The 15094-nt window shown below is 40.3% G+C and overlaps 1 protein-coding gene across 2 annotated transcripts in view; it reads right to left on the reverse strand.

Annotated features, from left to right (window-relative positions):
- LOC132816350 (protocadherin-17-like) overlaps positions 1 to 15094 on the reverse strand; it is a 126100-nt gene that overhangs the window by 95503 nt on the left and 15503 nt on the right. For both annotated transcript variants that reach the window (XM_060825803.1, XM_060825804.1), the window contains exons 2-3: positions 3875 to 3933; positions 3584 to 3756 (exon numbers count right to left, since the gene is read on the reverse strand). In XM_060825803.1, the coding sequence (XP_060681786.1) occupies positions 3584 to 3756; positions 3875 to 3933 (232 nt within the window). The remainder of the gene's footprint in view (positions 1 to 3583; positions 3757 to 3874; positions 3934 to 15094) is intronic.

Consider the following 15094-nt stretch of genomic DNA (forward strand, 5'->3'; position numbering starts at 1 on the left):
GCTTTAAGAAGCTCACTTCTTTAAAATTTCAACTGGACAGATAGTTTGTTTTATTTCTAATTTATACTGTCTCATCCTCCTGATTTTTTAAAATCTGTGTTTTCTTGTGATTTTGTCTATTTCTTACATCTTGAAGGAACCTTTATTGAGCATTTTGTTGGAATGTTTTTAAAAAGACAAAACTTTAAGAACATGGCATACTTGTAATAAATGAAGGTTGAACACTGAACTAGAGCTGCAGAAACTCACAAGTAATAATGTAAACTAAGGCATAATAGGAAAGACATGGTCTGTGCATCCTGATCATTATTTTTATGCCTGCACTCGGAAGCTGTGCAAGCACATACACTCTTTGATTTACTCCTGACAGAATATTGAAAAATTTAGAAAATGCCCAGAGATGATAAGCCAGAATACAAACCACATGTACTTTGCTCTGCCAGTATCAAGTATCAAAATATTTTATATCAGCCTTTATCCTGCATAACTTAACATATGTGGGAAAAATATATTTTGGTTTGTGAAGAGCTCACAATTCCTTTTCTTGTAGTGTCTTTGATAATAAAAAAACTTCAGAGTTACACAGCCCAAGGGCTTTCACAAAGTCGGAGATAGCTGTACTCTTCAGTTATTCTGTGTGGAATAGCTGCCAAACTTTTACTGAAGCTGTTTATTGTTGGATATGCAGTTCAATTTCCCTCGAGGATTCCACCTACCTTCTCCTTTGAGAATTCTGCCACTTTAAAACATTGGGGTGGTAAAGTACTCACAGTGACCCGTTAAATATTAAAAGACATCTACCCTCTTTTACAGTTAACAGGAGGCACAATTCTTGTTTCCAAATTCATTTCATGTTGTTGCTGCAATAGTCCCACTACCCCAAGTGTTTTTTTTATTTAAATGGTGCTAAATTATATTTTATTTTGTTGACTGCAGGTAGTTCTTCTATAATGCGATGGTTGTGTTCTTGTGCAACACTGCATTATATAACAGTTGCGCTTGAGTAGAAACACATTTTAAAGGTTTACTGTTCAGAAACAGTGTACCCCATTTTGTCAATCGTGTTACAGTGAATTCGTGTTAACAAAACGCATGTTATAGCAGAACAACTTGTATTTGAAAAATCAAGGCTACTAAATCAATTCCTGAGGCCAGATCATAAGCAAGAAAGTAAAATTATATTCTACAATGCCAATTTAATACAATCAAAGTTGCTCAGCCGGGACAATGAGGAGGGTTGGTTGAGGGAAGATTAAAAAAAAAGAGCTTAGAATCCTGGGGAGAGAACAGCCCACAATATTCTGCGGAGCAGATGTGCTCCACAAAGTAAGTTACAAAAGGGAATTGACCTTTCTTTGACAGCCAGTTATGGATTACTTATTCAGTTGGATACGAACAGAAAAGCTGAAAATGTGTTGCTGGAAAAGCGCAGCAGGTCAGGCAGCATCCAAGGAACAGGAGATTCGACGTTTCGGGCATAAGCTTTATGCCCGAAACGTCGAATCTCCTGTTCCTTGGATGCTGCCTGACCTGCTGCGCTTTTCCAGCAACACATTTTCAGCTCTGATCTCCAGCATCTGCAGACCTCACTTTCTCTATGAACAGAAAAGGCAGTCTTCTGAGAGGAATCTTGAAACAAGCATGCAGCCCCTAAACAGTATGTTGCAAAGGGACCAATACTTGTTTCAGACCATCCCCAGGATTGTTTAGTTGTTGAAAAATCTTTTTAAGGAATATGGGCACACATCTTACAGCCAATCTATAATTGCCCAGGGGACAGTTCAGAGTCAACCACATTGCTGTGGATCTGGAGTCACATGTAGACCAAACCAGAAAATGAAACACATGTTCCCTTTCAAACAATCAAAAGTGCTTCCATAATCATTGTTTGGCTAGCATTCAAATCCAGATTTTTATTACTTCAAATTTCATCATCTGCTATGGTGGGATTTTGATCCATCTCTCCAGAATTTTAAACTGGAATTCTGAATGACCAGTCCAGTAAAGTCACCATTACATCACCATCTCCCCTTAAATTGTCAATGCTAATGCGGCACTGAATATACATCAGGTACTCACGGTATGCTGGACGTGGCCTTGCAATACTAGATATTTCTGCACACATTGTGACCAAAAGTTGGGTGTAACACTATCTCATTTCAATCCCATCTTTATATTAAATGCATTATGCAAGAGTATACAAAACTATACAAGTTCTTCAGCCCGGTAAAAACAATGACTGCAGATGCTAGAAACCAGAGTTTAGATTCGAGTGGTGCTGGAAAAGCACAGCAGTTGAGCAGCATCTGAGGAGCAGTAAAATCGACGTTTCGGGCAAAAGCCCTTCATCAGAATACGAGTTCTTGAGACCACCAAGCCTATGCCGATTCTTATTCTTTATTTGGACCCGCTACTTTTTGCCCTTGGGGGTTCTATCCTTCTGCTTGCCTCCCTTACATGTGTCTATCAATGTATGCCTTCAATGTTGTTAATGTGCCTTACTCCAACACCTCCACTGGCAATGTGTTTCAGGCACCCACCACCATCTGTGAGAAAAATTTTCCCCACACTTCTCCCCGAAATGTTTGCCATCTCACCTTGAACTTGTGCCCTCTTGTAGTTGACCTGTCCACCCCAGGAAAATGATACTGCCTATTCACCGTATCTATGCCTCTCATAATTTTGTAGACCTCTAATACATTTTGCCTCAGCCTCCTCTATAACATTACTTGCCAACTTTAATATTTAATGCCCCAGCCAATGAAGGCAAGTGTGCTGTATGTCTTCTTGATCACCTTATCCACCAGTGTTTCCACTTTCAGGGAACTATGGACATATCAACGCTCCGGGTTCTACCATTTATTGTACAATTCACACCTGAATTTGATCTTCCAAAATGCACCACCTCACATTTGTCTAGATTAAACTTCATCTGCCAATTCTCTGCCCAAGTCTGCAATCTATCTACATCCTACTGTATCCTTTGACAATCCTCATCACTATCTGCAAATCAACCAATTTTGATATCATCCTCCCTCCAGTTCTTGCGGCTGGCTCCTCCTGAAAGGAATGTGGGCGAACTGAAGCTAGGAAAGAGAACTCCTGTGCTGGATTTTAAATCTTCAAAGTGCTCTTTTTCTTTAAAATCCCCAATTCAATGTAAGAAAGGGCAGATTTTACTAAATTACATCCCTGTGGAGAAAGATAGTGTGCACTATGTCTGGCAGGATTTCTGTCCCTGTGAAAGTGCACCTTTCTGTCTGAATCCCCAGCTGTGCTGTGGACCCACAAGGTCTGAGATCGAAGTGCAAATGTGCTGAATCCACCTGCCAGTGTCTTTACTTTATAAATTTAAAAGACATTTCAATGCAACAAAATGAGTGTTTTTTTGAAGAAGGGATGATAAAGAAAATCACTGGTCAGCATTACTATTTTCAATGGACCCTTTCTCCAGTTCCCACAATAAAAGTAATCCATCTCTGCCACATTTTCAAAATAGGGAATGAAACATCAAATTTTCTCTTCAAAAATGTTTTGTGTGCCTGGAGTTTTTTGCTCTTGAGTCATTACAGCTTTAACTAACCTTGTTCAGGGACTGGGGGTTTGGTTGTTGTAGATTTTATCTTGAGTGCGTCCTTGGCAGACATGTCACAGCAGGAACCTTTATTAGTATCCTGATCGCTGTCGGCTTGGTCACTGTCTCCATGTCCGCTGTCCCTCAAACTAACCCTCTCTGGATCTTTGAACGTGGAACTACTGTAACAAAAGACAGCATTGTTCATCACCACATCAATTTTCAGTAATTTGGTCTGACTGAGCAATGCAGACAGGAATGCAAATGCAATTCCTGAGCAAGACATTTAACAGCACTTACCTTTGAACAAACTGCTGCCTGCTGCCCATGTAATTGGGCTCTGTGGGAAAATTGTCTGTCTGTGAAGAATAGATGAAGAAATTTAAGATTATTGGTATGTATTAAAATCTCCTAGAGTGAAACAAAATTTCCAAGAGGATGATGATTAATAATTCAAATATTCATTTTTATCTTTAGATTTGTCCAGTATAATTCCTTTAAAAAAAATCTCTATAATTGCGTATGCTAAACAAACAGATTACCACAGGGCAAGAATTTTGCTGGTTTGGTGCAACAATGGAAGATAAAATAAGTCTTTATTCTGCTAATTTTGAATTTGAGTGTGGCTGAAAATAAGGAAAACACTGGCTTTCCATTATCATCAAGCGATTCTGGTTGGGATTTTCAATTCATTATTATTTTTAATCACTTTAGTATTTGGAAATATCTTCAATATTGCATAACACAATTCGCAGAATTGCAGTGACAGCTTTCTTGTCTGACAGACTGTGTTTAATTTTCTTTGATCGAGAGCTGGTTAATGTGCTTGTGTTTCTTTGAATTATTTCAGGGTATCGAAAATAATTGGATAAATTACTTTGTATATCACACAGCAAATAGTATATGACTGAAGTAGAGAATAGTGAGATGAGGTTAAACTCACCCCAGAACTTTCAAAGTAACCAAATGTTTTGATAAAGAAGTGTAAAAATCTCCTCAATTTCTAAAGTGCAAAAGAACTGTTGAGCAGAATTGCAAGAAGCTATGTAACCATGCAAAATTCCTGCCACCACTGAGTAGAAACAATGAGGAAGTTTTTGATCTTATGTAAGCGTAAAATACTGAAACAAACATGAGTAATGAACTGACACTTCAATTGTTTTAGATAGTGACAGATGTTGGTCGCTTTATTCTCCTGCTGAACATTCTAAGGCACATTTTCAAAGAAAATGTAAAGATATAAATTTTGTCAGTGAAATATAATTAGATTTCTCAAACAGTCATTGTATTTGTTATATTCTACAGTACTGAGACATTGTTCATACTATTCTGTGACATTTGGCTTTGTCTTTAGTTCAAGAAAGATGTACAGAGTAATAAACAGACATGATAAGCAACGATTTGGATTTTTGGTGTGTAACAACCACAGAAGCTGGATCCAATTTGGCATTGCTGAATTTCACTACTAAAAGTTGAAATAAGGTATGTCCACACAAAATAAAATTTCATTCCATGTTACAAACCCTTGTTGTTAACTTTTATTGCTGGACCATATGCAAATCTTATTATTTCTACAGAAACAACATAAATCAATGCATTTCATTTGACACACAAAGAAACTGAAATTGCTGGAGAACTCAGCAGGTCTGATAACACCTGTGGAGAGAAAGCAGAGTTGATGCCTTGGGTTATCTGATGAAGATGTCACTGGACCCAAAATGTTGGCTCTGCTTTCCCTCTCCACAGATGCTGCCAGACCTGCTGGGTTTCTCCAGCAATTTCAGATTTCCATAATCTGCAGCTCTTAGTTTTATTTGTTTCATTTGGCACATGGGAAGGGGATTTCCTCCTCTCTCAGGGAAGATGGCATGCAGGCCAAATAGTTGGCACTGGGAGATGTCCACCCCCTTCCCACTACCCGAGAAATTAAATTCTGGGCTGGAAGACCCATTGTTAACCTTTACTACCCACCAATTAAGGCCTTTAAATTGTTAATTAACAACTATGTAAAGGCCCCAATCTGTCTGAGTGTCCACTCCAGGCAGAACAAGAACAATTTGGCCTAATTGCCTGGTGAAACCAGGATGGGCAGGCTGTCAGTTTGGGATGGAGGTGGCAGGATGGGGATCTGCATTAAGTTGTGCAAGACTGAGGTACTTGATCTAGAAAAATGGGAGGTGGGTAGACATCTGAGAACCACCCCTTGCTCTCTCCTGCAAACCTACTCTCTCTGGTGTTGGCAGAACGCAAGCTGTTGACAAGTGATGTAAATAATTAAGACCTGAACACAGACCCCAGTAACTAACAATGTGTGCCTTTCTCACCACTGATCAATTATCTGGGTAGCAGGCAACAGAAAACTGTTGACGAGTTTTGGAGATGCAGACTTCTGATTGGCTGGCAGTTCTAGGTCAGAGCATGGTCTTTCATCTCGCCACAAGAAAGCCCAGTGGGTGCCAATCAGCTGTAGAGCTGGCATCTGGTCCCAGAAGGGGTTTCCAAACAAGGTAGGGTTATTCTCCACCAAACATTCCAGGTTTTGGACTTAGATCTGAATCAGGGAAATCCCACCTGTAGTCATTTACTTTCTACTTGTGAAGGTTGCTCTCTGGGCAAACTTCCCAGAATAGAATCTGCACAAAAAAAAGGCATCAGGTGCAGTGTTCATTAGCTCACAGTGCACCACCAGCCTGGTGAGTCTTGGGGTATCTGAATTCAGAAGACCAAAGACATAAGAGCAGAATTAGGCCATTTGCCCCATCATGGCTGATATGTTTCACAAGCCCATTCTCCTGCCTTCACCCCATAACCCTTGATTTCCTTCCCAACCAAGAACTTATCTATCTTAGTCTTAAATACACTCAATGACTTTGTATCTGTGGCAATGAGTTGCACAGATTAACGACCTTCTGGGTGAAGAAATTGCTCCCTCATCTCTTGGCTCTTCATGCTGAGGCTGTACCCTCAGATCTTAGTCTCTCCTCCTAGTAAAACATCTTCTCCACATACATTGTATCCAGGCCTCCTAGTATTCTGTAAGTTTCACTACCTGCAGACTCCATTGAGTACAGACCCAGAGTCTTCAACCACTCCTCATATGACAAGCCCTTCATCCCTGGAGTCATTCTTGTAAACCTCCTCTGGAACCACTCCAAAGGCCAGGATATCCTTCCACTGATATGAGGCCCAAAATTGCTCACAAAATTCCAAATGCAGCCCGAACTAGGCCTTATGTAGCTTAAGCAGAACACTTTGCTCTTGCATGCAAGCCTTCTTGAAATGAATGCTGACATTGCATTTGCAGTGGATTTTGGCAATGCAACGAGTCATGCTCTACCTGAGAAGGTGACACTGAATATTGACTAATCTTGCCTGGAATCCATCAAAAAAAAAGGAAATATTCTAACACTAGTTGGACATCAAACTCAGGTAGCAACTCCTCATGCTATGAGTTTCTTATGATAGGATGATGTAAAACAGCATTATGATGTAGGAAATAACCATCCTTCCAGTTATCTCAGACTTTATTAATGACATAACTGGATCTCTTGTTACCAGAATGAAACTCACTGACAAGCCAAAAGATTGGAGGTGATCAGCTATAACATTTGTGGTACTTTGTGTAAAATTATACATCTAATGAATCCCCTCTGCCTCTCCCTCCTTCTCCAAACACCTCCAAAGTAAAGTCTGGAACTCAACTCAGTATAAAATCCTGTTAATCCAGGGAACATTGGTGCTTTTAACACCAAGATACGTATAGGTTTTAATTAAAATGCATGTCATTGGATATGGAGCAAAGGCAGGTAAATGGGAGCTTAGCATGAAACCGTGCAGAGGAAGTGAGTGGATTCATCTTCAGAATCCCCAAATTGTTTGGGGATAAAAGGGAACAGTGAAAACCTCAGCTCCAACCTCACATCAGTAAATGCAGGCAAGAACTGCTCTGTAATTGGAAAGCAGAGAGGGTGGCAGCAGTCAGGAAAGCTGGAGAAAACTGGGAGGGAACAGATAGCAAGACTGTCAGGAAGGGGAGCAAGGCCAGTGGGCAAAGTCAATGAGGCCAAAGAGCAAAGATTACTGCGGCCAGAGATTATGGCCAGTGAGAATAGTCAGGAACGTTAGTCTGATCGGGGAGAGAGAGGTCCGTGAGTGAGGCCAAAAGCAAAGTTGGGGAGTGAGGATGAGTGCCTGGGAAGATCAAGGGTCTGTAGAGGGAGCCTGGGGCTCAGCAACGTAGCCTAAGGCACTGTAAAGAGAGAACAGACAAGCTACAAGGGAGAGATAAAGAACAAGTTGCAAATTGGGGTAGGGAGGAACAACTGGAAAGGAGGAGTGAGGACCTAAAGTGGGGAGAAGGGCTGTAAGGAGTGGGGAGAGTTAGCAAAGTGGGAGGAGAGGGGCTACGAATGGATGACAAGTTGCTGGCTGGGAAGGCTGAGGAGCTGGAAGGGGAAGAGAGAGAGAGAGAGACAAGAGGAAAGTAGCAGCAAACAGGAAACTCCACAGATGGTGGACTGGGTCCTCAAAAGGTGGGGAGAGCACAGCTATAAAAGGGAACTGACTTTAAGTTTTTCAACAAAGAAATACTCAGCTAACTGGGAACAGGAAAACTGATGCAAATAATTCCGAATGAATTAATGTGGTCATCTCTAGATTAAAGCTACAAGAGAACAGGAGATACTAAATGAGAGAATGCTATTATAATCACGAGTCAACTGCTTTCTTTAATATTGAACGGTTTGCTTTCATAAAGACTTGCACTTATATGTTATCACCTCTTCGGGCATGTCACATACTGAGAATTACTCAAGGAGCAGTGATCTGTGTTAGAGACAAATAAACAATCATTTAGCTGTGACCCCACTAGTTCACAGAAACCATGCTTAGAGTGATGGTTTTGTGTATAAAGAAATATGTCAGTTATGTTTGTATTAAAAAAAATTCTTAACTCATGCCTGTTATACCATGCCAATTCAAATTTTATAGTGTCTAGGAAATTAATACTTCCCTTGTGTGTTGTGCCTTTCAATTTAATGGAGTGGTGATGATTATTGGGGAAGTCGGCAAACATTTCTAATTCTATTTCTGGATGAGCCCAAGTCCCCCATCAATCAACAATTATCCTTTCTTGACTCTTAGTGTTCTTAACTAAGATTTTCATTCTCAAGTTGGATGCACTGAGGTGGGAAAAATACAAGTTCCACAAATGCAAACGTGGCAGCAGCTACTTCTCATTTCCAGGCTGGGAGCTGACTGGCTTGGGATTCGAGTCTGGGAAGATTGGAGAAGGCTGCCAGGCTGCTGAAGTGAGCTGGGTGGAAGTCTGTCTGGGGCCTCTGGCACTACGGTTAAAGATTAAAAGTAAAAATGAAAACAGAAATCATTCCTCCTGCTCTCATCTCCTCACTGTCCGTGGCTCATACATGCCAAGCCCTACTACAAAACACACTGCAGCCACCACCATGGTCCCCAACTCTATGCCAAACTGTCCCCCTGCACCTATACCGCACGTGTAAAGCTACATCCCTGTCATCACCTTATCACAGATAACCATCTCCCATAGACGCTCATACACTTAAAGGCCCACAATCTCCATAGATCCTGTGCTAACCCAGTTCTAGCTCATCACACACCCACCACCCTTTGCACTTCTTGACCAATGCCAACTCACGTATTAACAGCATGGCCATATCTCAGGATGCATGCTGGCAAAAAGCAATCTATCTATTGATACTGTCATTCATGAGAAACAAAAAAAATTCAACACATTGAAATTCCTTCAGCTAATCTCATTGGAAGAGCAAACACTTCTATCTGTAAGCAGTTGGCTGTTCATCAAAATGTTTACTTGATAGGTATGCCTTGATTGGGAAATAAGTCATGCGTCATGAATCCTATAATGAGTCACTCTCTTCACCCAAAGCACAGTGGCAGCAGTGTGAACCAGCTACAAGATGCATCATAATAACTCAACAAAGCTCCAATAACAGCACTTTCTAAGCCTGAAACCACTACCACCCAGAAATACAAGATGATCAGATGTGTAGAACACCACTGCCTGCAAATTCTCCTCCAAGTACGACAACATCGTAAACACAGTCACAGAGTCTAATCCTGAAATTTCCTACCTCCCAGCACTATGAAACTCTGAAGGACTGCAGTGGTTTGAGAAGGTAGCTCACCACTATCTTTTTGCTCAAAGGCAATTTAGAAGGGGAATGAAGACTGGTATAACCAACAATGCCCACATTATAGTAAATATGTTTATGCACTTTTTACGCAAAAGCATGCAAATTTTCACATTCCCAAATGGTTCCTTACCTTTATCATAGGACAGTCCGCCTCCATCAGTAGTGTTCTATGACCAGACCCAAATGAATATCTTATCACGTCAAAAAGGCACCCTGGCTATCCAGAAAAATGCACCGAGAACAGATCTACTCTAATCTTTACATCCCAGCCACCCCAAGTTCTACATTCCAGGGGCTCCAAAACCCAAATTTTCATGGAGGCCATTGATTATCTAAATGGTCACTGCTTTCAGGAACTGTTCATGCATGAACTACAACTCTCCCCAATCCTACCTCCATGAAATGTGAGATACCGAGCTCAGAAGAGAGACTCAGGTTTCCTATCTTCTTCTGGCAATAGGAATGCTCCCCATCCTGTCCAAAACCCAGGACTAAATGACTACATTACCTTATGAATGGGTAAATGAGACAGGAAAAGTACCCAAAGTCAAAAAGTCTTATTCGAGAAATCTTAAATGAGCTCTCAGGAAAATAAAACATTTGATCCATGATGCAGGTGTTGTGTAGAGCAGCCATAATCTAATTGAATGGTCATCAGGTCAGGCAATGAGTTGAATGGGAAGTGCTGGAAAATCTCAGCAGGTCTGTAACATCTGTGGACAGAAATCAGAGTTAACGTTTTGGGTCCAGTGACCCTTCTTCAGAACTGATGGTAGCTAGGAAAAGGATGGTTCTTCCGTAGAAATTAGGGTGGGGGGGAATGTGGAGAAGTAAAAGAAAGGTGGCGATAGATCCCAAAGACAGAGAAAAACAATTGGACAAACAAAGCAGTGGAGGAGTGCCAGCCCGGGATGATGAATAGTTGCTAATGGGAACTATTAGTAGCTAACGGGGTCTACGGGGTAGACCATTTAGGACAGTGATGAGGAGAAACTTCTTCACCCAGAGAGTGGTGGTTGTGTGAAATGCTCTGCCCCAGAGGGCAGTGGAAGCCCAGTCTCTGGATTCATTTAAGAAAGAGTTCGATAGAGCCTCAAAGATAGTGGAATCAAGGGTTATGGAGATAAGGCAGGAAGAGGATACTAATTAGGAATGATCAGCCATGATCATATTGAATGGCGGTGCAGGCTCGAAGGGCTGAATGACCTACTCCTGCAACTATTGTCTATTGTCTAATGTATCGTGTGTGGTAGCAGCCTGTGTTTTGGCAGGGCCAGGTGTATGGGACTCGGGAAAGCATGTGGAAAAGTGCTCAAGTTTTACAATTGTTGAACTCGATATTAAGTCCAGAAGACTCCAGCTATCCCAAGTGAAAAATGTGATGTTATTCTTCCAACTTGCATTGAGCTTTGCTGGAGCACTGCAGCAAGCCTGAGAGAGAGATGTTGGCCAGGGAAGAACCTTACCACTTCAACACACCTGTTTCCGAGCTAACATCTCTGTCTCAGGCTTGCTGCAATGTTCCAGTGAACCTCAGCTGGAAGAACAACACCTCATTCTCTGCATCAGAATTCTGCAGTCTCCTGGACTTAATATTGAGTTCAGCAATTTGAGGGCTTGAGCACTTTTGTCCAAGCTTTCCCCCACGTACATACACCAGGCCTTGCCAACACATGGGCTGCTACCATACACAACTCATTGTCAGCAACTAACAATTTCCATTTGCAACTACTGATTCATTCTCCCAGTGTGACAATCCCCTACTGCTTTGTTTGTCCAACTGTTTTTCTCTCTCTTTGGGCTCTATCTCCACCTGTCACTTACTCCTCCCCCTACTCTATCTTCTACATTAAATACATTATTTTCCTAACTACCATCAGTTCTGAAGAAGGATCACTGAACCTGAAACATTAATTCTGATTTCTCTCTACAAATGCTACCAGACCTGCTGAGATCTTTCAGCAAGTTCTGTTTTTGTTTCAGATTTTAACATGTGCCATTCTTTCAGTTTTTTGCTTAATGAAGTTAATGGCTTCATCCAATTCCTGGTGTTCCTATGATGCTGGGCACAACAGATAAGATGATCCTGGCAGATATCATAAACCTACCACACCTAATATTGCAAGTTTTGTTTATCCTAATGCTACTCCAGAAATAATTTGTATCATATTAGTATTCCATATTATCTGTTTGTGACATGCAAATATGTCCTGGTCTAAATGTAGCCTTAATGAGCCTGGTCGCAATTCTGTTTGCAATTCAAATATCCCACTTACAGAAAGAAGTGAAAAAAATGTGCAACAAGCTATATCCATTCCCAAAACAATATGGAGGTGTAGGTTGCACCCATGACATCATGACAACTCCTATTTTTCTGCCCGTGTAAGGTTTCAGCTCAGAAGCCTCTTCAAGTAAAAACAAAGAACTTTACAGTACAGGAACAAGCCCTTCATCCCACCAAGCCTGCATTGATTCCTCGTCCTTATTTAGAGCTGCTACTTATTGCCCATATGTGGTTTCTATGCCTCTGTTCGCCTCTCATTCATGTGTAAGTCTTAAAGTGTTACTTAATACCACTAGGTAACATGTCTTCATTCACTTAATTTCAGTTCAAAGAAAGGGCAAACTGTCTGGACACAAATTATGTAACAGAAATAAGGGAGACTCATACTGTAGTGATGGATTGGAACTGTTAATCAGGGCGCCCTGGCTGACAGACATACACAAAAGTGTCAGAGGTTCTGTTCACTCTGAGAGCTGGATCTAAGCAAACCGGACCATTGTCAGGTACTATTCAAATGTAAATAAGAGGTGAGTTAGTGATGGGATACCAGTCTCTGTGGAGTTATTTCCCAGCCAATATGAAAACATAAAGCATAAACAGCAAAAACATAAATATACCACTTTTAACACTGAAAACACCCCAAGGAATTTTGGAGGTGTAAAATAAATAAACATGAAGCTGAATGAACAGCTTTTGTTTCTGTATGCAGTGATGCTAGCTACAAACATAGTCATAAAACTCCCCACTTCAATGACTGAGCTTTCTTTTTGAGAGTTCTGCAATAGAAACCTCAACACAGTACCTGAACCACCCAATTTGAAACAAATGTTATCGATCCATCTTCTCGCTTGCTTATTAGTTATCCTTTTTTCTGTATAAAAAGCCAAAGCAAGTTTGGTAAAAGGGTTTCCAAATAAGGGTCCTGAAATCAGAATTATTTGCAAATCCGATCAAAGCTTTAAAAAAATCTATTAAAAGCCATGGAATAATCAAGATTACTACCACACAAATTCATCAAATCTGTCAGGAACTTAAATTGGGATAGACTCGTTTCAGATATCACCTTATCACATATCTTAAGTGTGAACTCCCATATCCTAAGTGTGAACTCACATTTGGGGAAGAAGCTGGATTTGTTTAAATTTTTTGTTTAAATGACTACAGTCGATTGAAGACTCACCACTGAAATCAGACAAACAATTACAGATGCTGAAGACCTGAAATAAAAACAGAAATTCCATGGTCTGACAGCATGTTTAGATTAGATTCCCTGCAGTGTGGAAACAGGCCCAACAAGTCCACACCAACCCTCAGAAGAGTAACCCACCCAGACGCATTCACCTACTAATGCACCGATCACTATGGGCAATTTAGCATCGCCAATTCACATGATCTGCACATCTTTGGACTGTGGGAAGGAACCCACACAGACACGGGGAGAATGTGCAAACTCCACACAGACAGTTGCCTGAGGCTGGAATCAAACCTGGGTTCCTGGTGCTGTGAGGCAGCAGTGTTAATCACTGAGCTATTGTGCCACCCATGTAACTGCCACTGCCAAAATTCACACAGCAGAGGATGGTTGTGTGGTCAGAAAATAGATTTAACGCTTCGAGTCCAGTGAACTTGTTCTGAAGAAGAGTCTCTGAACCCGAAATGTTTCTCCAGTAATTTCTGCTTTTGTTTGAGAACTCACTATTTTCTTCTTGCTTTGTTCCTAACACTGTTAAGATGCTCCAAGACTAGGCAAGCTAAATGAATTTCACACAATAAGATTTCGAACATATAAAAATCTAAAAAATATAAACAGTCGTTAAGAAATGCCCCCAGTGTTGAAAGGTCACTGGTTTGTTTTCATCTATTTTGCAAAATGTGGAATATGTCCAATTATTTTGGAATATGGAGCTGTTGTTGACAATTATAATTATTCTTTAATAAACATTTATGTGATCTTTTATATGTGTCAGCTCATTCATTTATTGCTTAATCCAACAGCACCAGTAACAGCGCTGCTAGCTTGGCTATACTACAGCAACGTATTTACATCATTCAGTAAAAATATGTCCTTAGCAATAGGTTCACTGTCAATAAAAAGCACATTAAGACCCTATTGAAAGGGTTTCCCTGTCAATTACAATACAGAAAGGATTCTATTGCCAGATTTCTCCTGTCAATTTAATGCAGTAGGTCATATTAACAGCACTGTCTTGTCAATAAAACAGTTCTGAATCCTATTAATGATGCTATCCTGTCAATATCATCTGATTTCTTATTTTGCAGCCTCTTCAGTACCTACAGCATGGGATTATAGGGTTACTTTGTGTCTATCTGATGTACTGCATATAAATTTATCTGAAATTTGAAATTTTCTCTGAAATCTAACTATTAAACTACGTGGTTTCTCCACATATATGCATACAAGTAATAATTATCAAGCAGCCTTACCAAATGAGGAACAATCTTTGAATCATACAGAATACAGGAAATGAACAAGTAACTATTATGTGCTGATTATTTTGGACGGTACTGTTACAAATCATGCATCTAGTCCATGCATCTGATAGCAAACCAGTGGTTATAGTATGTGATGAGTGCATTTATAGTTGCATGCACGGGTAAGCAATGCATTTTACAACCTCAGGACATTGCAAAGCACTCTTGCAGTCAATTAAATTGAAGCATTTGGATTCATGAAACTCAGCATGAAAATTGTTACAAAGCAAGACTTTCAAAATTAATTTATGGAACAATGAGATAAACTATTTTAAGGATGCAGATTGAGATAAATATTGAACAAGACATTGAGGAGAACAGCCCTATTTTTTCTACAAATAGTATCCAAGATCATTTTCATCCTGAGAAAACTTGGTTTAATATTGTATCTGAAAGGCAGCACCTCTGATAGTTTATCTGTTCCACAAAACTGTCTTAGATTATATGTTCTCACTGTTTTCACGAATTTGTATTATCAAGTCACAATCTCTTCGTTCAAAGGCTAGCATACTCCCCAGTGAACCAAGGCTGACACCTCTGCATTTATAG

Source organism: Hemiscyllium ocellatum, chromosome 6 (assembly GCF_020745735.1).
Source record: "Hemiscyllium ocellatum isolate sHemOce1 chromosome 6, sHemOce1.pat.X.cur, whole genome shotgun sequence".
Taxonomy (NCBI): Eukaryota; Metazoa; Chordata; class Chondrichthyes; order Orectolobiformes; family Hemiscylliidae; genus Hemiscyllium; species Hemiscyllium ocellatum.